The sequence below is a fragment of the Drosophila albomicans genome, chromosome X (genome assembly GCF_009650485.2).
Source record: "Drosophila albomicans strain 15112-1751.03 chromosome X, ASM965048v2, whole genome shotgun sequence".
Classification (NCBI taxonomy): Eukaryota; Metazoa; Arthropoda; class Insecta; order Diptera; family Drosophilidae; genus Drosophila; species Drosophila albomicans.
In genome coordinates, this window is record NC_047627.2 from 23,575,930 (window position 1) to 23,602,002 (window position 26,073).

General features: G+C 38.3%; 3 protein-coding genes and 1 long non-coding RNA gene across 4 annotated transcripts; 1 reads left to right on the forward strand and 3 right to left on the reverse strand.

Annotated features, from left to right (window-relative positions):
- Positions 1–2,246: 2,246 nt before the first annotated feature.
- On the reverse strand, positions 2,247–2,983 carry LOC117565680 (RING-box protein 1-like). The gene is made up of 3 exons (XM_034244917.2): positions 2,769–2,983; positions 2,681–2,705; positions 2,247–2,613 (listed from the first exon to the last, which is right to left on the reverse strand). Exons 1-3 carry the CDS (start codon positions 2,811–2,813, stop codon positions 2,357–2,359), a joined length of 327 nt encoding a protein of 108 aa, XP_034100808.1. The 5' UTR covers positions 2,814–2,983; the 3' UTR covers positions 2,247–2,356.
- Positions 2,984–6,411: 3,428 nt separating this feature from the next.
- LOC117565697 (uncharacterized) lies at positions 6,412–7,048 on the reverse strand. Its single transcript, XR_004571901.2, has 3 exons — positions 6,798–7,048; positions 6,613–6,737; positions 6,412–6,560 (listed from the first exon to the last, which is right to left on the reverse strand). It is a non-coding gene; the product is annotated as an uncharacterized LOC117565697 (long non-coding RNA).
- Positions 7,049–7,389: 341 nt separating this feature from the next.
- Positions 7,390–8,111, reverse strand: LOC117565670 (mitochondrial import inner membrane translocase subunit TIM16). The gene has a single exon (XM_034244906.2). The coding sequence runs from the start codon at positions 7,945–7,947 to the stop codon at positions 7,555–7,557; it is 393 nt and encodes a 130-aa protein (XP_034100797.1). The 5' UTR covers positions 7,948–8,111; the 3' UTR covers positions 7,390–7,554.
- A 6,068-nt stretch (positions 8,112–14,179) lies between these two features.
- On the forward strand, positions 14,180–15,491 carry LOC117569350 (mitochondrial carrier homolog 2). The gene has a single exon (XM_034250486.2). The coding sequence runs from the start codon at positions 14,296–14,298 to the stop codon at positions 15,421–15,423; it is 1,128 nt and encodes a 375-aa protein (XP_034106377.1). The 5' UTR covers positions 14,180–14,295; the 3' UTR covers positions 15,424–15,491.
- The last annotated feature ends 10,582 nt before the right edge of the window (positions 15,492–26,073 follow it).

Below are 26,073 nucleotides of genomic sequence, written 5' to 3' on the forward strand. Positions count from 1 at the left end.
GCTGGAAATTCAAGTAAATGTATTGAACTTAAGCTCATTGCCGTTGCTTTTGCCTGCATTGTCGTTGTCCTCAGTTTTTCCCCCTACTCATCCTCATCCTCCTTCGCCTTGTCAGATTTCCTCGCCTATGTCTGGAAGCTGTGGCTCATAGCTGGCTGTCTTGGCTTTCTCTTTAATGTGGGGAGGACCGCAGTGCGCAGCGCTGTTTAGCAAAAAACTTTATGCAATTCCTTTTTATAAAATGTTTCCTATTTCACATTTCTTTTGCCGCGCTTCTGACAACAGTATGTCAGCTGGCTGCATCATTTACGCTGCGACAGCGAGAGCAAGGATACAACGAGCAAAGTTTAAAGAAGAAGAATGCAGCGAGAAGAGAGGAAAGATAACGAAAAGAAAAGAATGAAGCGAGTAGGATGAAAAGAGCGAGTAAGGAAGTAAATAACGAGTGAGAATAAAACAGCGAGTTAGAAAGTAAGTAAAGAGTAAGATAAAAATATCGAGAAGAATGCAAATAACGTGTAGAGAAGAACCAACGAGTGTAAAAAAATACGAGTAATAAGTTTGAAAGCGGAGAATGTGGCGAGTGGAGAGGAAAGCTCACGAGTAGGAGGAGAGCGCAGCGAGTGTAGAGGGAAGCTAACGAGAAGAAGCGAAAGAGAGAATACAGCGAGTGTAAAGTGTAGAAAGCGTAGAGCGAAAAGCAAAAATAAACTGAGTAGGAAGAAAACAGCGAGTAGAAAGTAAGGAGTAGAAAAGAACGAGTAAGAATGTAAGTAACGAGTAGGAAGATAAAAGCGAGTAGAAAAGAGTGAATGTAAATCGAGTAGAAAAATAACCGTGAGCGAGTAAAAAGTAAATAACGATATGGAAGAAAAGAGCAAGTGTATGGAATGGTGAAAGTGAGGCGTGTATAGAAAGAGAAGAGAGAACAGAAAGGAGTATAAAGTTAATAGCGAATAGAAAGTAGCGAGTAGATTGAGTAGGGATAATGTAAGAGCGTTGACAGAATAATGAATGCAATTTAGAGTAGAAAAGAGTTAAGAAAAAGGAACAGCGAGTAGAATGAAAAGAGTGAGTAAGGAGAGAAAACTAGATATTAGCAAGATATAACAGCAACGACTAATATTAGCAAGTGGAGCGAGTAATACCAGCATAGCCAAATTGTGAATGATATGACGACGAGGAGCGCGCCGAGAAGCGGATTACGCGAGCAGCTCAACTTTTATATCCTCGACTAGCTTGACGCAGCATCAGCACCAGCAGCCGCAGGCTACAGAGGAGGAGATAGAGAAGGCGTCCGGAGTACTCGCGTCGATTGGCTGTGGCAATACTTTGGCCCGTTTGGCAATGAATTTTTATGGCGCGACTTAAACGCCAACTTGCTAGCTGTTCGCAAAGGGGAAGAGCGAACGTCGAGACAAGGCGGCAACAAAACAAATATATTCATGACGAGATTATGTGGCAAGCCGACAACCGAGTGCACTTAAAAATTAGAGCATGCGAGACTGCGAATTGCGAGAATGAAGAGAAGGAGGATGACCGCTTTATCAACGCGTCCAACGGGCAATTTCCGGGCGCGGAATTGCAGCTAATTAGATAATCAACACAATTATGACAGCGTAGCGGGAAGGACACGCCGACCAGGATGCGACATAGGCGACAACAGTGACAGTAACATCGACAGCGGAAGCAGTCGAGACAGCAGCACAAACTTCCACGACGCACACGTTGCGTATACACAATAAAGTCACTATTTCTCTTCTACCTGTTGAGGAGCACAAAGGCACAAGGATGTAAGTCAGGTGGTTAGAGAGCCTGGATACAGAAGGAACTCAGCAGGATATCAGAATCAGAAATAGAAGCTTAGAAGATGATGGTTGAAGAAGTAAAAAAAGGAAAGAGAAATTAGGATAATATAAGATAAAGATATGAACTAAAGAAGGGAACTAGGATATAGATGAAAATATGAACTAAAGATGTATAAACTAGGGAACGCAGAAGGGAACTAGGATATAGATAAAGATATTAGGGATAGTAAGAGGAAACTAGCATATACATAGATGAAGATATGATATAAAGAATCTAGGGAAACTAAAAATAAACTAGGATATACATATATAAAGATATGAACTAAAGAAGTTGAAATAAACTAGGGAAAGCAGAAGTGATCTAAGATATACGAATCCAGGATATAGAGGCATAAAAAGAATTATTATATACTATAAACAGATAGAAGAACAAAGAGCTTATCTAGCTTGTAGAAGCATATATATTGAATGAATTCTTAGTGAAGTGAGTTCATTGTTCATTGTGATGCCTCTCGTAGTGAAGAGCACTTAAGAAAAAAATGAAAGATCTAAAATTTTTGATTCTCCTTGCCGGTGTACTTAAACTCCCAGGTGCGATAGTCGAGGGGACAAGCAGTTTTGGTCTTCAGCCAGGGCGAGATGCAATGCCAGTGGAAGACATGATTACATTTACCGGTCACCTCGGGGCACATCTCCTCGAGTTTCTTCACGTGGCTGCCCTGCTCCGCCTCACAGTCGATGCACAGCTGCTTCAAATGATTGCGACAGATGGCGCAGATGTCCTTTTGTATATCGAGCAGGACACCTGGAGGAGAAGAGAGCACACAATTGAAGAGAGGAAAGCAGAGAGCCTCTGCAGTCTGAAGACTTACCCGTCCACAAAGTATCGCCCGACTTCTGCATGGAGGACGTTAAATTTAATAGAAAATGATTATTTAGATTATATCAACTTGCGCTTACCTTTTCGGATTGCTCGTCCTTGGAATCAGCTTTCTTATCAGCCATTTTTAGATTCTCTTCAATTGTAAAATTCGGAAGTAGATTTTCTCTGTTGGTTTTTTTCTATTTTAAATTTCCAAACGCTTGTGCTCAATGAACGACACAAGTCTCAATTCTCACAATAAATAGTGTGTTGCTCAAATTTTAATAAACAGGCAATGACAATTTGTCGAGAGAAAAGAAGTGAAGTGATTTTAACGATATTTCAACCATCTGCCAATTATCGATAAGTCCAAAGTCCAATCGTTCGCCAGGGCTGCATTCGATCATAAGTAAGGGCTGCATGCCATGCTTGTGGCTTCATTAAAGGCTGCTTTGTATTGCAAGACTTTCTCATCATCTACGTTATAATTATGACAATTACGCTGTTAATGATCATCCAGCGCGCTTAATATCCTGTGTCAACTGTTGTCCATTCCATTTGCATTTTTGCAATTATTTCAATTAAATCGACAAAAGAAACGTCTGGCCAGCAAGCAAAAATTCCCCACCCCCTCAACAACCCACCGCCATCTACCAAAAGGCAAGGAAACAGCTCAGCCACGGCTTCGGTTCGGCCTCTCAACCAACCTCAGTCGATCCCAGCAGCAGCGACGACGACGGCGATGGCGACCGGCTGCGTTTGTCGAATATAATTTCCTCGTGCCGGATGTGACAATGAATACGCATTAATAAGTACACACCCACACACACATACAATTGCAGAGTCACACAGACAGGCATATCGACTGCATGTTTGTGTTTACAATTTTTACGCTCACACTCTCTCAGTCTCGGTCTCTTTCTCTCCCTCTTTGACTCGACCATTGCAAGCATTCTTTTGTGCACGTGTAATATGTATTTATGTGTGTGTGTATGTGCTTTCCGGTGTGTAAATTGATACGCCCGTCCGTTTATCCATCCGCTTCGTTCGTTAAGTCGCTCTCCCTCTCTCACACCAACACTCATCAGGCCACCTGCTGCAGCCAGCCAGCAGGAGACAGACAGCGAAGTAGACCAGTGAAGCATGTTTGTAGGTGGATTGGGAGTGAGTGGGTGCGAGCGAGACGGCTAGCAGCGAGCAGCGGGCATCGCAACCGCACAGCGAGCGCCATGAATGAATGGCTGGCTAATTTTGTAGAGACGCCATGGCACGCGCTTTTAACAATATTAATATGCACAATAATAATATAAATGCACTGACTGACGACTGACGACAAATGAAGGATAAGCCGCAGCTCAGCGCTCAGAAGATGATGGCCAAGAGTGGAGACAAAAAGGCGCAAATGCAAACAAATTTCCATTGTATGGCATAAGTAGAAGAAGCGTGACATGGCAGTTGCTTTAAATTGGATTTGTCAACGCAGCTTCACGCTGCGCACTGCTTGTCTTATTGCTCTATTGTTGTTATTGCTCTACTACATAGACTTCTCTGGGTGTGTGTGTGTGTGTGTGAGCGACCGTGTGTGTGTGTAATATGATTATTTACATGCTGTCAGTGTTGCCATATTTTTTTTTTGTTCTCCATCTCCCGCTGTTTTTGCTTGTCTCAGTTCTGCTGCTGCTGCGCGTGCTGTAAAAAGATGAAATTATATGATTTGAATAATAATTGAATTAGAAAATCATAGTCAAAGCCATGGCAATGCAGTGCAGCATGTCACGGCAGCCTAAGGCGTTCCTGTTTGAGTGTGTACACCCTCAAGTCGACGTGTCATGCATTTTTTTGTATATGCAAAAGTATTTAATTTAAAGGCGTTGTCGTATGCATTTCCTATTAGAACTATGTATCCCATAGCAGGTAGCTTATTGTCAGTTCATCTTATTGCAGGCAGTCAATAGCTTTGGCAGCGCATGTAACTTGTGTAGCAAGCAGCAATGTTTCAGGACCAAGGACCAATCGATCGCCGATAACAATTTGGTATATTGCATACTTTTTTGGTATCGAAATACTGCAAAGTTGTGGTCATTCGCGCCATTTTCGCTACTGCAAAATTATTCGCGTTGTGCCTTTCGCGATTTATTATAGTTATTAAAAAGTTATACGCGCAACTCGACTAATTTGGTTAGATTTAGCGTGTTCAATTTGTTTAAACGTCGTGGAGAATGCAAGCACTCGCAATAAGTAACATCACTTAACAACGTCTCGACATCCAGGCGCGCGCGTGAAAAAAACGAGAAAAAGAAGAAAGCGTTGAAGAGGCTGCCAAGTGGCAGAGCGTACTTATAACTTTGGCTCTAATGCGCACGACATTTGTCGCCTTCCAAATGCTTAACAAGTTTCTGCAAATATCGACAACGGGCGCAGTCGAGACAGACAGACAGACATCATTACTTACTGCCGTCAACTCTATGACTCCCCCTAACTCTTTCTCTGTCCCTTTCACTCTCGCGTGTGCGTTAGGTCGTTCGTAAGTGTGTGTATGTGTGTGAAAGTGTTCGGTTCGTTCGTGTAGTTGTGCCTGTGTGCGGTGCAGTGCATTAGTGTGCGAAAATGGAAAGGAGTGGGAGGAGTGGGGGCTCTTGTAATCATGTGAATCCGTTTAAACTGTCGAAGTGTATTGTGCGTCATTATTCTCTTTCGTGCCATTAGACTTGAATAGTTTTTCAATACCAAAAAACGACAAATGCAAATCGCAGTTGACGCCGGCGCCAGCGCTGACGTCTCTGCTTATCGTTTGCAGTTGCAAGTATGCATGTGTGAGTGTGTTGTTGTGAGCTTCTGCCAGGGATGCATTTAGCAGTTCACAAGAAAAGACGACCTCTCTGGTGACGTCACTAATGATGCGATCACTGAAGTAAACAAGGTAGGCATCAAATCAAATGAATTAAGGAATCTCAAAATACGATATAATTTATAACAGAATAAATTGCAAATTTGGATTTCATTTTGCGAAAATTAACGGAATGTGCACTGCACAATCTACCAAATATTTTGCTCTGGCGTTTTGCTGTTTTTTTTTTTTTTTGCATTTTGTCCATAATTGTGGCCAATTTTCTTTAATTGTTTTTATTGAGAGCCGCGTGTTGCCGCGCGCTCAATTCAACAATGCGCATAAATAAATCACTTAACAATTTTTATTGAGCCCCACATCGTGACGTGGCTGCCAGGCAAATTGCATTTTAAATGCACTCACACACATACATGCACACAAATTGCACTGTGTGTGTGTCTCATTATAAAGATCAATGGCAAAAATATGAATGCAGGCAATGCAATTGAATGTAAATTGTTGCGCTTTTGATAATAATAAGGCATGGACACAGCATAAACAACAACAGTAATAACAGTATAACAACAACAAAAGCCTATTTAAATATTAAGCGAATTTTTCTATGCAATGCCAATTTGTATCAATAATTTTTTGAAATGAGCTTTTAATCGTTTTCCGCTATTCTGGCACCCGAACAACTAGGTTTTTTTTTCATGTATCGTTTATCGATAACTATCGCTGGTTCAAGCGCACGAAAATAAAAAAAAATTAAGCAGTCATATGATTTTTTATTTTAGTAGTTATTAAAAAAACTTAAAAGAAAATCTTTATATTACGTTTTAATATCCTTTTAATGCCAATAAGCTTTTATTTGGTTTGTTTGTTTAAATTTAAAGTTTGGTAAAAAATTAAAATTGTTAAAGATTAATATTAATATAATTAATAATCCAATTTCCGTTTAGAAAATTAAACAGTTTTTATAATACTCAATTTGCAGTCAAGTTTTTGATTATGTGTTCAGATGCTCCCCTCAAAACGGCTTTTAACGATAACGTTGAACTTTCTGCAAATGCAAAATCTTGAAAAGAATTATGTAATATAAAAGCATAACTTACCAAAGTGATGATTCAATATATTTGTTTTGCACATACATATATCTTAAGGTATTTGTGAATTAAGTGTCTTGATTAACAACATAATGCGTGTGTTTATAACAAATTTGAAACGTCTGTGTGTGCGTCTGCAAATAAATAGGTATTCATTATTCTCTGTATATTGCAGTACAGATTGCAAGACTTACGTGATTACTTTTTACTGCTTTCAATGTAAGTGTATGCGATATTCATTTAGAGAGTGTAAAGATATGGTTACGTAAATGTCAGTTCTCAGTAGCAGTCCCTTGAGTTTATGAAGCCCTCGTCGCACCAGGCCCGTTTCTAGTCCGTGGTACCATCATAAAAAAAGTCACAAGAAACTCAGCGTGTGTTGAAAATTCAAAACTAAAAATTTTGATTTTGAGCTCTCGACTCGATCGAGCCGAAAACAGAACTGAGAAAAAAAGGGTCGAGATACTGTCTCAAAATAAGTCAAGGGCTACTTTGATCTCATAATATTGTGCTTCAAAATATACGCCTACATTGATGTTCATAAAATCAACAATATTAGCTTCGACGTATACTTTTTGATTCTCATAGAATTGCTTAGTTTGAAATGAAATGCCATTGTGCAATTTGCATAGATGCTGTTGCTGAAATTTGGCAACAATGCGTTAGCTTATGTATAGAAGTTGCCTAAGAACATTATGTCGCGATTGGGATTCAAAGTTAGTTTGAACATATTCTTTCTTATAGAACGAATAGAAGGAGTATAAAAACCACTTGGGCGATTTTATGTTTCCCTATAGCGTGTTGAATCCAGATGGATGTCGTTTATTTGCCAACTCAAATTTATCAATTTTAAACAAACAACTACGTGAGCAACTTGTTTCAAGCAGCCAGAGAGTCAGACAGACAAGTCTAATGCATGCTTTTTTTTTGAGAGCATCTCGATGTTTAAATTCAGCTTTCTTTGATGGTTTCCGTTGGAGCTTCTTTCATGGCCTCCTGCATTTTATTGAATAGCTCACGATCGATGCGTTCCTTAGCACGAAATACCTTTGATTGTATGTAGAATGAGCCGCCTGTTGCCTTCTCGTTGGCTCGAAACAGATGCTCATAGTTGCCCCGGATCTCTTCGATGCTGGACAAGTCCTTCACATTGAGTATTTGGAGGGCCTCGTTAAGGGACATGCCCTTCAGTGTCAAATCATGGCCAGTAGATTTATTTTTGATCATCTGATGGTGACTCGCCGCCGCTCGGGATGCCTCAATCTCCTGGCGAATCGCCTTGATGAAGGCGCGTCCAACAGATTGAGCACCATAAACGATGATGCGTGCAAAGTGTTTCGCCATGATCAAGCCCCTTACTGAACAGAAGTGAACAGTAGCCGCCTGTCTTTTTGGGATTGTGTGGTTTTTGAATAGATCTAGAAATTTTTGTAAAAGGTTCTCAACATTTATCTACAAAATTAACGAAATTATCGTATTGTTGTTGATATAAAACACATAGTATTTGTATATCTGATTAAATGTTTTGTTTTCCTTTTTCAAATATAAGTATTTTGTTTTTATATATTTTGTTTCTTAATTTCAAATGATATCCAATTATGCAATTTGCATAACTGTTGCTGAAATTTGGCAACAATGCAAGTTTTTGGTAATTACTAAAATTGGCTTAGTAGTATTTCTAGATCTGATTAAACGTTTTGTTGTTCTTATTCAAATATAAATTATGGTCTGTTTATGATTAAATTAATGCTGCCAAAGCTCAGGCTATCATAATAGATTATCTCGCGTGTTTGTGCTGACTTTGAAGTCGTGACGAAGCCGTATATTAAGTCCATTGATTGCTGGGATAAGTAAAACTCCTGCGCACAAGTTGTTCTTAGTTGTCTACGAGTCTGTGTGATGCTCATAAACAAATTATACGCAAAATTGACTGACTTCCGGATAGCGCAAGTTTACCACAGCACGTACAGACAGATAGACAGACGGATGGACGGAAGAAGGGAAGACAGAATGGAAAGGAAAGGGAGGAAAGGAGGATGCCAGCAGCAGCTGTGACCAGGACGATGTGATGTGATGTGTGCAGGGTATTAACATAATTACAATAATGACTTGTTGCCGGTCAATGTCAACGAGGGGCGGACCGACAAAATGCAATTGCAGACTATGGCATCCCGGACTTGAACTCGACTCCGGATTTTGTGTGGCCATAATTTTGAGTCAAGTTGTCAGCAGTTGGCATCATTTGCATAAGCCTCCTCCCAGCTATGCTGGCATCTTTTTAAAGCCAAAGCCCAATTCAAGTCTCTCCCTCCTCTCATTCTCTCTCGACTGGCCACATTGGCAATCACAGTGTGCCCAGACGCAAGCCGCAAATGCACAACAATTGCAATTGCAATTCTCGACTCGTAACACGCAACACGCAACTCGGGGAGTCGAACTGCAAACTGTAACTAAGGCCAACTCCATTTGCCGTTGAAATTCACAAACTGTAATTGATCACATTTGCGTTTGTCGTTTGATTTCATTGTCTTGTGCGTGGATATGTGGCGTTCCTTTTTTTTTTGTTTTTTGTTTTTGTTGGTGTTGTTGTCAGGGCTTTGTCTGAGGGTCTGAAGGAGGAGTGGCAAGGATTTTGGGTCCTGACGCCTGCAGGCTGATAGTTGGAGGCTGGAGGGTTTTTCGGTAACTGCTTCCAATTCCGAAAAAGCCACAGTTGATGGCCGACTGTTATTGTTGGTGTTGTGCCGCGCTAGCTCATTCATTATGCAAACACCTCCACGTTGCCTATCAAACGTGGCCCATGCTCCATGTCGTTGAATGCTCTTTGCCCCTCCGGTTTTTCTGGTTGCGCTTTACGATTAGTTGCCATTTAAACTGCTGTTACCAACCTCACCTCCTCTACCCTCCCCTGTGAGCCTGTTTCGGGTGGTCTGTCTCCTGGTCCGCTGGCCGCGCCATAGCATTTTGATTTCCGCACTGCATCCGGCTCTTTTAATCCTCTCCCCCAATAATAATGCGTACTCCAAACAAGTCGACAAAGTGGATATCCTATGATTAGTGATATAGTTGAGCGAAATCCGATTGTGAAATGTGCATAGATGCTGTTTCTGAAATTTGCCAACAATGTAAGTTATTGGTAGTTACTAAAATTGACTTGATTGATTTGTCGAATTTGTGGATTCGGAAAGTTATTATAACCTTTCATTATTGATATATATATCCCTTATTTGCCTCTTAATTGCAAATGGAATCCAATTGTGCGATTTTCGTTGATGCTGTTGCTGAAATTTGGCAACAATTCGTTAGCTTATGGATATACAAATTGTTTGCAGTTACTGCAATTGCGTTATCTTGAAAAGTCGCCGGATTTATAGGTTAGTAAAGTGATTATAACCTTTCCGGCAGTGTATACAAATTGACGAAACTGCAATGTGAATTGGAGGGTCGACGATAGGAGAGAGTGAGAAGAAGTGAGAAGGGGGCCAGCCAAAGTGGGGAGGGGAATTGGGGGAATGGCAACAAAAGCGAGCAGTTCACTATTTACCACACATGAACGTGGCATCTGAACGAGTACGTGAATGCGAATCTAAATCTCAATGTGAATGCGAATGCGAATGTGAACGTAAACGTGAATGCGAATGCGAAACGTGAATGTGGATGCGAATGCGAATGCGATGGTGAACGTGGGTGATGCATGGCGCTGAAAATGGTCAGGCCTAGTAGTGTCTGGTGTCGCATTCATTGCCATTCATTCGCTGCTGCCGTTTCGTGGTCGCCATTGCCATTGCCTATTTTCTACCCTCTAAACAGTAAGCTGTAATTAAAAGGGTATGATGAATACAAGTGAGCTGTGAAATTTAATGTGATAAGTGGAAAGTGAAGAGAACGAATGCAGGTTAGCAAATAGGACGTTGATAGAAGAATAGAATATCAAATTAAATCTAATCAAGAATAGATTGGAACATTAATTTGGATGTTGACGAAAAAATAGAATATCAGCATTGTTGAGAGAAAATGTAATCTAGTCATGAATGTATTGGAATGTTAACAGTACAATTTTCATAATTTAAACATTAATTTAAAGTGAAGTTAAATTTGTAATGTTGCGATTTGTGAAAGACACCTTGGGTTAAAGTTTTTTTTTTTTGATTTTTCGTGTATTTCTATAACCACTGTAATTATTATTGGGAAATTTTTGTAATGAATCAGAGGGATAGTTTTTACGAAAATTAAAAAAATCGAAAGTGAGAAACATACAATAGGTTTTGAGAAGACTAATGCTTGTAGCATTATTATGTAATCTTCAAAATTTAAAGATGAGATACGTTAAACTAGGGTATCAGATAGTCGCGCATGTCACATTCGCAGTGATGCACTCAAACTTGGTCTATTGCTGTCACTACTATCGTTGCTGTTGTTGTTGTTGTTGCTGCTGCTGTTGTGGCTAACATGCAAGCTTAGGATTTGGAAAACAATTTCACTGTTAGTGGAATGTCAACGTCAGTGCCCGTGCTCGGCTCGATACGTTTCGCTTCGGTCCAGTCCGCTCCCCCCCCCAGGAAGGCAGGCGACCAATACCTAATGCAATCCTCCCTCCCCAGAGTTGCCTCCCTCTGCTCAGCTCAGCTCGATTCGAGTCAGTTTGTCCATTGCCGATGCCTGTCTCGAAAATGGCAACTCGTTCGTGCCGAAACGTGAAATTGAAGCGCGCGACGGGCGCGCCCATCACTAATTAGTGATGTGCAATAATCGTGCGGACTGCACGAACATAGAATCGAGCGGGGGGGACGGGGAACGGGAAGAGGGAGTCCATTTGGTCATTGGGGTTCAGAGATTTGCGTGCCGTCGCTTTCAGCTTTCAGCTCCCACTCGGCGTTAGTTCGGCTCCAAAAACTGCAACATTGTTAATCAACTGTGCGTGTCGCATAAGTTGAATTTGTGTTCAGTTTCGGGCTTTAGTATACCTCTTAAATAGATTATATAGAAGAGGTTCGATTGCGGGTTTAGTTAGTATATTTTGTGAATGATGTTATGAGTCATGTTTAAGCAGCTTTTGTTAAATAATATTTCACGAAATGAAGAAAACATTTATATATTGCATTAACAAATATCGTAGGGTAACTGCTGCGCTTTGTTTCAAAACGGTTTCATTAGCAATCGAGTTTGGGTTTTGGATTTCGAGTGGGTTGCATTTTGGCTTTGGTCAACTGGATGACTGCCTGCGAAAATGGGCTTGGTTTTTTGGGTGGGTTTTGGGGGTAGACGACTGTTGATTGAGGTCGAAGAGGGGGCGTTTGAGGTTTTTAGTCTTTTTTCGCTCGGTGTCCGGCTTAGTGCGATCTAAATAAGTGGAAAATTATTGTTGTCTCGAGAGTGGCTGAGAAATGACGCTGATTACGATGCATTTAAAGGGACGTTAAACCAATTTAGGGGATTCCCCCAGTTTATGTGGCATAACTGTATGCCAACTTTTTGACACTGAACTTGAGCGAGCTAACTATAGATATTATTCAGTATATATTTGGTATAAATGTGATTTTATGAGGAAACTAATTAATGTTTTATATAGACTAGTATATTTTATATAAATATAGTTTAGTTTATTCGGCTTCTATGACACAAAACTTAAGAATGTCAACTATAGATTGGTTCGACTTCAATGAAGTTCGAGAAGTTTAGTATATTACTATATATATTTCGTATATATGATATTTTTTGTGGGAAGCTAATAAAATATGTACATAGTTTAGTATATTTTAGTTTAGTATATTGGATACATTATTAAGTATATATATTTAGTATAGATTCTCCCAGTTTATATAGTTCACTATGTTTTGGTTGCCGTATTTTGTTTAGTATTTCATTCGATTTTTACGAAATACTTTTCATTTGAACCTTATTCATATAATTTGCTTAAGCAGAAAAATCACCTAAACTTATATTAATTAATTTTTAAGAAATACATGATATATTATGATAATTGGCGTACAAATATTGCAGTATTTTTTTTTGTTTCTTGCTTCACAGTTTTTTAGCTTCGATCTTTTTATTTATTTGCCATGTTTTCCCATACTGTTTGTTATTGATTTTTTTTTTGTTTCTCTTTGATTGTTTGGGCTGTGCGACAACTTGTCAAATGTTTCGATCTTTCGACATTAACTACATATGTTACACACACACACACACACATACAACATTCATAGTAATTGTGTGTGTGCGAGTTTTTGCTATTGGTTTTTACGTACAATTTGCAGCGGCGTGTAAATAAAAGAGCTGACATTGCAGCTCACATCTCTGCGTGTGTGTGTGTGTGAGTGTGTGTGTGAATGCAGCTGGCAATATGGTTGCATTAAATTGACCAGAAAAACAGCAGAGAGTAGCTGCCTAATTGAAATTTCATGTTCTGCAATAAGTGTAGAGATGGCGACAAGAGACGAAGGACGACAACGGGATGGGGCGGGGCGTGGTGGGGCGACAAAGGGCGTTAAGGGGCGTTAACTCGGTTCGCTAATACTCGCCGATTATCAAACACAACAATTTGCCGTGAGAGCGATACAAAAAAAAAAAAAAAACAGGAGGAAGAGAGCGAGAGGGACAAAGAGAAAGAGGAATGTGGAACGTAATTCGGATAAGCACTTTGTTTAGGGCATTAATCGCCGCGACAGCAATTTGTTACATCGATAGACGCGATAGATAATTAACGGAAACGACAAACTCGACCAAATTAAATATCGAAACGCTAAAACTGTACAGCAACTGAATGCAACAAAGATGATTCAAGATAGAAGGCTACTGCAATTTTTTTGGTACACTATGATATAAATATATTTGTGTGTCATACTTTATCGATATACCAAATATAGCCTTTGGTATATTTTAATATTTCTTTCGGCATATTAATTTGGTATATTTTTAAAAGTTTTTGAAGATAATCTGTATGAATGTATTCTAAATCGATATATCAAATATAGCCTTCGATATTTTGAAATATTATTTTGGTATATGTTAATTCGGTATATTTTTAGAATATGGCTTTTTTAAAAATTGTACATATCATTCTAATTTAGCATTTTTTGGTATATTAATTAGGTATATTTTAAGAATACGGTATTTTTGACAAAATATTCCGCAAAGAGGAGGAAGTGTGTTATACAACATTCATACATGCATACAACATTCACGAGAAATTAATTAACCCAAAATTGAAAGCTCTAATTCTAGTCTTTAGTATATTTTAGTATTTTTTCGGTATATTTATTTGATATATTTTTAAAATACGTTTTTCTCTCAATTTGTTCCAAAGTTGGTTGCTCCAATGTTAGTCTGCGGTGTATTTTTAGTATTTTTTGGGTATATTTTTAAATAGAAAGCGGGTATCTCACTCGACTTTCGTCTTATGTTTCTTTCTTTTTTTTTCCTCTTTTTGATTGTGGAATCTCATAAATTCTCTATTAAATGCTTTGGTTTGAATTTTGAATGGATTTTTGTTACTATAGCTGATTTTTGAAGAATGATAATATCATAAGTAGGCAGCGTGTTGACGAGTCGAAATTGCTTAAACATTTTCTCAGTCAAAGCTGATACAAAAGCTGGTCAACAAGTCAACAACAGAAAATATTGGAAACAAAAATTGATAAATTCATAAACTTTTATTTTGTAAAGAGAAAGAGAAACAAGAAAAAGAAAAGAACGATGGACACTGGCATGAAGCTGATGTATGAGGAGGAGGAGACTTTGCTTATGAGCGATGCGGGCAATGATGAGGAAATGATGCACGTGTCTGTGGCAGCTGCAGTGATGCAACTAGAAGCTTTGAACAATATGCAACTGAATGGGGAACTGGAACCGGAAGCTGAAGTTGAAGGTGAAGTTGAAAGCAAACTTCAGACTGGTGGCAAAGAGTGGCAGCCAGAGAAGCCGAGTGCATGTGTGCGCTTCCTTCTACGCATGGGCTTTGGGGCCATCATGCATCCATATGAGTATGCCAAGGTTCTGATGCAGTTGGGTCACGAGCCGCTGCCCGCTGTGGCAGCCACCAGCTGGCTGGGCAAGTCAACGTTGCTGCTGCCGAGTGTGCATCAATATTTGCGCTACATCAAGCACACGGATGGCTTCGTGGGACTCTATCGGGGATTGGGCGCTCGCTTCCTTAGCTGCGCCATCTCGGCCATGTTCTCGGAGAGTCTTGTTCACGTGTTGGGCATGTCACGGACCAGACAACGACGTCGCAAGCTCCATCGTCGCAGCAATTGCTTTAAGGAGTACGCATGGAATCTGATGCGAGATGGCATTGTCGTCACCACTGGCTTGATCTTTTCGCATCCCTTTTATGTGATCTCGGTGCGTCAGATGGCTCAGTTCGTTGGTCGTGAGGTTGCCTACAACGATCTGCGCAGCAGCATCCATGAAATCCTACAGCATGATGGTCCTTTGGGTTTCTATGCGGGCTTTGTGCCGCGTTTGCTTTGCGATCTTGGCGTGCTCTTTGTCACCAGCACTTTGAGTGCTGCTTGTGAGCGACTCTGTGTCGATCGATCGTCGATGCGACAAATGGAATACAATTCGGTGCTGTTTCAGTTTGGCGCTGTTCTCCTGTTGTATCCCCTCCAAGTGGTTGGCGCCTGCATGGCCTGCTCGGGCTCGGGGATTGCGGCTGGGGCTCCGCCCTTCATGCCCGTCTATGGCCAGTGGATCGATTGCCTCATGGATCTGTTTGCCCGTGGCGATCACTATCGTGGCGCCTTCATATTTCGTCGCACGTTGCCTCGCCTGCAAATGAATCGCATGCACGATGCCTTCCCTATTTCCCGCATGATTTGAGAGGTTTCATTTAGATGGATGACGGTGCTTGGTTCATTGAGCGTATGCTTGATGATGATACTTTTCCCATTTTCAGCTTGATTTGAAAAGGTTCTATTAAACGTTTGATTTAAGAAATAGCTAAGAAAATGTTATTATTACACCCGTAAATATTTTGATTGTTTTGTTGTACATTGTATAACATTACATACATACATATGTCGTTTAGAATATGTCGATTAATTGCAAATTATTCACTTTTGCTTGGACATATTAAATTTAGATTTCATATCCTTAAATTTACATTAAATTTGAATAAACAATTGATAAGCTGCTGCAGTTGGGTCTTGCGTTTTCAACCTTGGTTGTCAATCTGGTATATTCTGTACTGTAATAAAATATTGATATACTAAATAAAGCCGAAATATACCGAAATTTTAGTGTTTGCTTGGTTGACCATCTGGTATATTCTGTTCTCGATGGTATATTTTCTATGTAATAGTGTATTGATATACTAAATATGATTTTACAGTGATGCAGTTGGGCTTGGTTGATATATATTATAAATATAATAGTATATTGATATGCTAATAAATGCTGAAATTGATATACTATATTGCAATTTTTTGGATTTTTGCAGTACATTAATTTAGTATATTTTAGCAATAATATGACATTGATTTGCATTTATTTAATATGGGTAGAGAGCACATCCCACTGTTGCTTTCTTACTAATTATGAATGAAATTTCAACTTATTTCGCCTTAAAAACACAAAATGCAAGGTTTCAAGTTGTCAAACTTTAATATTTAAAATCCGTTGAAATTGAAGCATTTAAGTTGGCGAACAGACCGTTTGTAATTGGTTTGTAGACAAGATAGAATCTGATCATTCCTGGGAATGTCTTCGGGGATAAAGAGGGAAGAATCCTTTCTGTCATTGTTGCTTCTGTGTTGTTTTTTTTGCTGTGTCGACTGTTTGTTCATTTTTTGGGGAGCAGCTTGTACTAATTTGAATTATTTAGCTTGCGACACGAGAGTGGGAGAAGAGAAGAGGAAACACCACACACTGGACACGCTTGTGGTCTCCGAAGAGGAACGAGTGGCAAGGAAAGGAACTGGAACTTGTGGGAATGGAATGCAAGCATGCTATTGTGTCAGTTTCTTCTCTCTCTTTCTCTCTCTCTCTCTCTTTCTGTCTGTCTTTGTGTCTGTTGCTGCTGCATAAAATGTCAGCAGAGATTAAGCGACTGAAAGCTGTTCATGTACAAGATTTTATGCACTAAACGAGGCGCCACACACACACACACACATACATAGAACCTAGACAGCTGCACGTAATGAAAATATCAAAAATCTTCAACGAAATGTGCCAACGGCTGATTTCAGGGGGGAAAGCGGGAAGATGAAGTAGGTGAATGTCAAGAGTGGAGAACAAGGGATAAGAGAGTGTGTGAGTTTTGCTTCATTTGAATGCGACGACGACACATTGTTCTTGTTGTTGTTGTTGGCCATTTTTGTTGTTGGCCAGGTTCATTTAGGCCAGAGAGAAATCAAAAGTCAAAAGTTAACACAGCCCGCAGAGACTTGAGTCCAAAATAAACGTTGCACAACAGCAACAACAACGAACCAGTTATTACACACATGTGCGCGTGTGTGTGTGTGTGTGCAGAGGATGACAATGATGACGACGACACATTGCACAATGCGGGCCCCGAAAAATGGCATATAGACTTAATAACCAAAAAATGCAATCAGCAACAATGTGAACAGATCCGATGCACCCAACTTCAGTTTCAACTTCAACTGCAACTCCCAACTTCAACTGCCTGCCTCTGGCAGATAGCTTGAGGCTTAGGATGCAAGATGGAAGAAGGAGAGGGAGAGGAAGAGGGAGGAGAAGGAGAGGGAGCGACACACAGGACACTGAGGATTTCGTAGGCAGTGTTCAAGTCAGTTTTCTGGACAGCCTTGTGACATTCACGCATGCATGCAGCATCATCATCATTATCACCATTAGCATCATCATTATTGTCGTCATGCTTGGTCATCATCAAAGTCTGCACTGCCTTTGTTTTGATTTACCCCGTAAACGGAGAGCAGAGTTGAGCTTAATAGACTTAAAAGTAGGTCGCAAAATAATTTCATATTTGAATATGAAAAATATATATTATATTTATCGGATATATGTTATAACTAATATATGATAGTAATCGTTGAATATTTATATTTAACAAGAAAACAAAGCTGTCTTTTATATAAATATACCAAATTAATATACCGCAAAAATACTAAATTATAACAAACTATATCTCGATATACAAAATACTACAGTATTAAAAATATGCGAGTATAATATACAGACAAAATACTATTTAAAATATACCAACTTAGTATATCAAAAAAATACAAAATTATGCCAAACAAATCTCGATATTTTTATAGATTCAAAAAAATAGTGTAGCATACAAAATATGCGAGCATAATATACAGAACAAATACTTAAATATTCAAATAAATATCAAAAAATATTGAAATATACCAAACTTTATCTCGAAATACCTTTATATTCAATAATACAATAGCCTTAAAGATATGCGAGTATAATATACCGAACAATTACTAAAATGTACCAAATTAATATACAAAAAAATACTAAATTATACCAAACTTTATCTCGATATACCAATACATTACAAAATACTATAGCATACAAAATATGCGAGTTTAGTATACCAAACAAATGCCAAAATATACCAAACTGTCTATTGATATACTAGGTATACATTTAAAATTTATCATAATATTTAAAATATACGAAATTGCTACCAAAACAATTACGATCTAACCTTATATCGTTAAAAACTTTTAATTTTTGTATCTGAGGAATATTTGGTATTTCTTCTGTCGTTTTACAATGTTTGTTAAGTTACAGGGTATTTGCCAAGTCGATATCAGAAGCGCGTTGGTCTGTCTTGTAGCCTTGTTGCAAAATGCAATTAGGCTAACGATGCAACACAATTTTGTGTTTAACTACTACAGCGATTCAGTTGGCTAAAGGATTTTACAGCTACAGGATCAGCATTCAAATGTCAGCGAGGGGCGCTTCAAGCAAACTATTTGAGGCACGACTTCTCTATGGTCTTTCCAAATGAAATACTCGTACTTTCATTGGATAACTCGAACTCTCTCGTTGGTAACTTAAAATGTAGCTCGTTTTCTCCTTTGCTCAGACTCGGGCTCTTAATTGTTTTGGGTTCATATCGATTTAATATTCTATATACTTGCATAGAGCAACTCTCGATTTAGCAATAGAAGGTGTCAATGCTGTGCTATTTCACACTTGAATTTATCAATTTCTTGCAAATTTATAGTACTATCTGCTTTTGCATTGTGCCGGAAATGTCGAACAAATGATGCGCTCTTGCACACTTGCACTCAAACTCAAAACTCGGTTTGCTGCCGCCTTAATTGATATTAATATTCAACTAAATTATGAATTATTGCCTCCGTTATGCAATCAAATTAATAAATTAGCAGTCACATTAAGTTGCAAGCAAAGCGAGTCGACCCGACTAGAAGAGCTCTCGACTACAATCAAAATGAAAAGTTTCTGACAGTCGATATTCTCTCAACACGACAAAATGAGGCGGAGCAGGAAGTGAAAGAATAGCTCGACATTTACAACTCGTACAACATGTTGGAATGTTTATAATGTACGACAATTGCATGTATATCGTATATCATAATTAACAGCAGTCGCTACCCTGTAAATGCGCACATACTTCAAAGGGGTAGCATGGAGAGAATAACTAATTCAATAACTATAGCCTGCGGTATATTTTTAGTGTTTTTGTAGTATATTTTTGGTATATTTTTAGAAAGTGGTATCTCACAGTATATATTATAATTTTTGCGGTATATTCATTTGGTATACTTTTAGAAAGTGGTATATCGCAGTAGATATCAGTATTTTTACGGTATATATTTATTAGGTATATTTTTAGAGAGTACTATCTGATAGTATATATTAGTATTTTTGCGGTATATTAATTTGGTATATTTTACAATATGGTATCTACCAGTCGAATCAACTCTACTGAAGGTTTCTTGCCTGTTCTTAATAGGTATCTGTCCCGTCGCAGAGCTGCTCGTTACAGCTGTCAAGCGATTAACAAATAGATATTAATGTTGAAACGCATTTTAATCGTGGTCTAGCGTTTAACGTAATATAAATCGTCAATAGTTAATTTATATTATACATTCAAAAGCCTAAAAGTGTGGTTAAATGACCGATACCCTGTAAAACAACAACTAAGAAGTAAGAAAGCCACAGCCGACCGTTAGATACACGCTAGCGATTTTGAGTAAAAGCAAAATAATGCGGTATGATTCTTAAAATATACCACAAAAATACTAAAAACATACCAAAGGCTATAATTGGTATATAGAAATAGTATTACATTCCAAATATACTATGGAGTACAACATATACTAGACTGTCAGCCAAATTGCAGTTAGCAATAAAACCATATTCTTAAAATATACCAAAAATAAACCTTAAAATACTAAAAATATTCCGAAATATTCTATTGTCAACCAAAGCAATCGAGACCCGATAACCGCTACCAATTTTCAATAAAACCATATTAAAAAATATACTAAAATCTATATTTGGTATATTAAAATATTACATTCAAAATATACCATCGAATAGTAAAATATACCAGATTGTCAACCAAAGCAATTAAGAACCATATTATAAAAATATACCATAACATATATTTGGTATATTAAAATAGTATTACATTCAAAATATACCATCGAATAGTAAAATATACCAGATTGTCAACCAAAGCAATTAAGAACCATATTATAGAATATACCCTAACACATATTTGGTATATTAAAATACTATTACGTTCAAAATATACCATCGAATAGTAAAATATACTGTCAGCAAAAGCAACTAAAATATTTGATGAGATTCTGATTCCACTCAAATTGGATAAATTAAATATAAAGTAAATAAATAAATAATAGTATCTCAATTATAAATGATGACATGTGCCCATTGACGCATGTTGTTCTTAATTCCAAGCTACATAACAGCTGTTTATACATTTCATCCAAATGTTTTGTTTGATCAAGCAAGTTGAATTGAATTTGTATTTGCCTAAAACCAAAGTCAAGCTGGCTGGAGATCAATACCGAAATAATGAAAGGTTAAAGAAGCGAGTTAAAGTCAAAAAAATTTGAAAACGATTGAAGAGCAATAAATTTGATTGGAATCAATAGAAGAGAGACAGCTGTGTAAATTTGAATAGCTGAGTGGACAAATAGAAAAATTAGCTATAAAATCGACAGTTGAAGCTGCTGAATTTGCCACAGCTCATCAAGCATCGCAATGAGAATCTCAACTTCAGTCTCAGTCACAATTTGTTGCATCGCCTTCGTTGCATTTTGCCTGATCGATGGGTGCAATGCGGTGAAGTGCACCACAGAGCAAGAGGCTATGGCAGAGGATGCTCCGGAGAGAGAAGACTGCACCGATTGCTCGGTGGAAGCCAATGCTGAGCAGTCAGATTGCACAACAACAACCACAACGACAACGACAACAACCTCATCGACCACAACAACAACGACAACAACTCCGGCAACAACGACAACGACAACAACAACAGCTGCTACAACATCGGGCGGCAACTCGTCAGCAGCTCAATTGCAGCGGCTGAGGAATCAACTGAGGAACAGAAGACGGTTGGCACGTCTGAGAAATGCCAGAAGAAGACATCAGGCTGCGAGGCGCAGGACGGCGAATAATCGCAGAGCTGCCTTAATGGGCAACAGAAGGCGCAATAGAGGTTAAACAACAAGCTATCTATCGACTTTCTTTTCTTAAATAAAAGTGTGGAAACACGAAAAACGTCCCATATCAGAAAATTCAGAAGTTAATCAAGAAATAATTGTATGTGGCCTAAAACGGATTCAGCTTTTTTGGTCTTAATTACTTTGTTTGACATTGTATGTATTGTACTGTACTGTTTGGTATATTTTGCGAAATATCAAATATAGCATTTGGTATATTTCGCGAAATACCAAATATAGCATCTGCCATGTTTGAGTATTGCTGCGATATGTAATATATTTTAGTTAAGTTTTATCGTTAATATCACACAGATTCTTATTATACACAGATATTTATTGTACTCTTTAGTATTGTAGCGGTATAAGTGGTATATTTTATCGTTAACACTTTTTGCATTGTGACTGAGAAATACAAGTACAACAAAAAGAAAGGTGGTAACGATAAAATATACCAAATATAGCATTTGGTATTTAAATATTGTTGCAGTGTATTTGGTATATTTTATCGTTAAGACCTTTCGCAATTTCTTATCTTGCATTTCACATTCACAATGCGAAGAGTGTTAATGATAAAATATACTAAAATATAGCATTTGGTATTTAAGTATTGATGCGGTATATTCGGTATATATTATGGTTAATACTCTTCGCATTTGTTTCGAGCACACTCGTAGCTTTCTTACTTGTTTTACTTATTGAATTAAATTAATTTAAATAATAATTAAACTATCTAAAAAACTAGAAAAATTACAAGTTTTCAGCTTTAGCTTGTATAACTAATTATGTGGGAAGTAAGTAAAGGAAAATATTACGTATACGCATGCCAGCTAATGCAGTTCATCGCTCGTTCTCGAGTGTTCTTATTGCTTATTGATTAATTTTTCGTTTCTTGTTTTTTTTTTTTTTGTCGTCTGCTGTTTCTTAAGCTTAAAGCCGTAATTTGATGCACTTTAAAGATTTAGTGAAAACTATTCAAAAAGTATGGAAGAATTTATAAATATCATGTGAAAATTACCTTTAACTGTATAAAATAGTACTTATCTCCAAAGTGAAAATGATCTTGGAATAAGTGAATAAAATAGTCATTATCTCAGTGTAAGATTTTATTACAGGATATTTGAGTGTTCGTTGCTGGTTGCACAAAAATGTTGTTGATAAGGCCAAACTGTCGCGAGTTAAAGGCATATTACACATACGCCGCATAGGCTACCGACTTCCGCCAACAACGCGCGGCGGCGGTTTCAATTTTATAACGTAAATCCAATTAACTGGCTTTACACACACACACACACACACACACACACACATATACACACACACGCACACACACAGCCACAGCAGAGGTGTTAATCGACGTCATTTTGATGTAAAACGAGCGATGAGAACGTTGATATTGTATATTTTATGACCGCATATGTGATGCGTAATTAACAGCAGCAACAACAACAGCAACAGCAACGTGAACAACAATTGGCAGCCAGGTTAATGAGCCATCATTGATTATGCATATGAGTTGTGGTGTGCGTAGAACGTCTCTCTCTCTCTGTGTGTGTGTGTGTGCGTGAGTGAAGGGTGTGTGAAAGGGAGGCAAAGGTAAAGAGTTGGAGTCGTGGCTTCACACATCAATTTAAATGTTACATATGCTAATGAAATCAACCAAAATTATGAGCAATTATGAATAGCTTAATGGGCTTACCAATGTGCCACAGGCTCTACACACACACACACTCGCACACACACACACACACACATTCTATAAACTTTACACTCGACGAAAAAAACAGTTTGGGAGAAACTAAATTAAAATTATGCAATTAGAATACAATCAACACACAGTCAATAGTTTGTTGCTTTGTCATCAGCAAACCATATTTTAATTTATTTTAATTCATAACATCCGCAAATTTCTAATAATAAATTATAAGGAAGTTTTGTAGAAATTATTAAAGGAATAATTTTATATTGCAAAAAAAAGTCTTATTGTTGCGAGCTTTAGTTGCTTTGGTTGACCATCTGGTTACTTTTGTACTCTATAGTATTGAATGTGTATTTTGATATAGTTGTAGAAATTATTTAAGAATCATTAAATTTTAGCGTATTTTCGTTACTTTGGTTGACAGTTTGGTATATTTTGCATGTGTTAGCATGTTTAGATATACCTTTGGTATAATTTAGTATATACATATATGGTATATTTTGAATGGAATAATATATGTTGATATTCAAGAAATAACCTACGGTATAATTTAGTATGTATATGGTATATTTTGAGTCGAATAGTATCTTTTGATTTTTTATTTGAGCGATAGAATTCTTAGGGAATTCTTAATAATCATTTATTTTGACGATTTAGAATTATAATTTAGATTCTATTTTCACAAGTCTTCTTTTAGTTATGCAAATTTGAATTTACAGATTTCGTTAATAGTTTCACTCTTGTTTTTTAAGTAAATTTGTTGACTATTAATAAACAATAACTTGAATTCAACAATTAGACAGTCTTGCATGTAAATCATTGTTTATATAAAAATTCTTTAAGAATTCTGTTGATCAAACTACAAAATCCTAAAACTTACTTGACTAACAACATTTTAGGGACAAGATTGCTCAATAAATTATAATTTATATAAGAATTCTCTAATTCTGTTGCTCAAACTACAAAATCTTAAAGCTCAATATAAAAAAAACTCGCTTAACTAATAGCAACTGTTAAAATTCGTGTAAATTTCTTGCAGAGTCTATTAGCAATCGAAGCCTAGTCTTATGCATTTTTGGCGAGTGTAGACAACTCAGTCCGTCTGTCTGTCCGTCCGTCCATCCGTCTGTCTGTTTTGGTCTGTGTGTGTGTGTGTCTGTCTTAAAGCCAAGGCTTTTGTTTAAAGTCAAGAACGAGGAGAGTAGAGCAGAGCTGAGTTGAGCAGAGCAAGACAGGCCAAGCATGGCATGGCAGGCAGGCAAAAAACGCAGCCAGGTGTAAATTACAAACTTGTAAGATTTTTGCTGGCATTTCCTGCCTCCAGCCTACAACAGCCAGCTGGAGAGTGCTGCTTCCCTTGCCCCAGCTTCAACACCTGGCAAACTGAGCTTCCACTTCGTTGGCTGTCGCCAGAGCTGAAGACATTGCTCAACAGTGTAACAACCAAAAGCGAGTGTAAGAGAGAGTGTTTTTGCGGGAAGGGGGAAAGCGTAGCGTAATGCCAACAATTACGCAGCTGAATATTTTATGAGCCGAGCAGATTAATATGAATATTTTATTATCATTTTAGATTCCGTATTTCTTTTTTGTGTCTCGAGAGCAGCAGCAAGCTTTCAGTTTTGAGTCTCAGGTTAGTCTTTCCATCTTTTGCTCAAAGCCCAAGCCCAAACGCAAAGCCGAAAGCCAAAGTCAGAGAACACATTTTGGCCAAGCCAAAAAAGCATGGCCGCAAAATATGCTTTATATGACTTTTCGTTTTCCTCTTGCCTTGGCTACATGCATTTCGGCCAGCCTCTTGTAAACCAATTATTAACAGCATTTAAGCTTGTTTTAAATGTATGAATTTTTCTTACACTTTTCTTTTCTGTTTCTATTTGCAGTGCTTGAAAGTGAAAACGACTTTGACTAGTAAGTGAAGCGCATTTAGTTTCATACATTTGTTTTAAGTTCTACAATTTATACGCTAATTCTTAGTGTAAACTGCAATAACAATTTTAACTTCTAGAGTATTCAGAATTCGTTGAGCTAAAGAGCGAAAAGGTTTACGAGCTGCCCGCAGCTTTTTTGCACCTCTTGCAAGAGTGGAAAATGCTTTTTGCCACTGGCCAAAAAACTCACAAAAAAAAAGAAGAAGAGGGGAGAAAATGTGGTGAGAAACGGAATTTATGACCACGAGCCTTCAAAGGGCCAACGAAACTCTCTCTCTTTCTCTTTTTGGGTGAGCTCTAAATGTTTTGCGCCAGCGTTACGCCTGTCCCAGACATGCCAAAATAAAAACTGTAAGCCAAAACAAATTGTAGGCAGAAGTCAGAGAGGGAAAACTGAGAACTCAGAACTGAGGCTTGGCTTGGCTTAGTCAAAGGCAAAGGCAAAGGCAAATAAAGCAAAATTTTCATTTGTTGCGTTGAAAATTTCATGTGCTGCGAGTGTGGCAATTACAGCGCCACTAAAAACAAATTAGTGGCAACTGAGAAGAGCGAGGAAGGAAGAGGCAATCGTCAGGTGTAGAGGAAACTATGTGTAATAGTCGCGTAATATCGTCGTCATCATCTTAGCCGGGCCCCCCAATAAATTCCGCCAATAAATGCGCTGGCAAATGCCACGCCCCCAGCCAGTTACCTAACGCCCATGCCGAGTGAAGAGCGCGCCTCGCACTCAAGGTCCGACACCCGCTGATTTATGCAGCACCATAAAAAAGCGTGCTGCAAATTCAAAGTGAAGTTGCAGACTGCTCAGATAGAGAACACGGGGGGTAGGGGGTAGGAAGTAGGGGGTGGACTACACCCTAGGCCCAAGATACCTCAAAGTCGTGAACAAGGAGGAGTAGGAACAGGGAGGAGTAGAGAAATGGGTAGTCGGGTGGATAGTCGGTTGGGGGTAGTGGGTGAACTACACCCTAGGCCCAAGATGCCTCAAAGTCATGTTCTGCTTTTGGCTTTCGCCTGCAATTCTTGCAATTGCCAGCAGGGAGAAGCTTAACGTGTTTGCAGCAGGCGGCGCTTACGACGCGATGCGATGCGATGCGAACCTGTCAAATTGCATTGCAGGCAGTGCCACGCAACGAGTTGGCAGCCCTGTCAACAGTGCTGGCAACTGTTGTGCAAAAGA

Coding starts and splice junctions, on each gene's coding strand:
- LOC117565680 (XM_034244917.2), bottom strand. CDS start 2,813: ATGGCTGATAAGAAAGCTGATTCCAAGGACGAGCAATCCGAAAAG. Junction 2,706..2,768: donor AGGACGAGCAATCCGAAAAG/GTAAGCGCAAGT, acceptor TCCTCCATGCAG/AAGTCGGGCGATACTTTGTG. Junction 2,614..2,680: donor GGGCGATACTTTGTGGACGG/GTAAGTCTTCAG, acceptor CTTCTCCTCCAG/GTGTCCTGCTCGATATACAA.
- LOC117565670 (XM_034244906.2), bottom strand. CDS start 7,947: ATGGCGAAACACTTTGCACGCATCATCGTTTATGGTGCTCAATCTGTT.
- LOC117569350 (XM_034250486.2), top strand. CDS start 14,296: ATGGACACTGGCATGAAGCTGATGTATGAGGAGGAGGAGACTTTGCTT.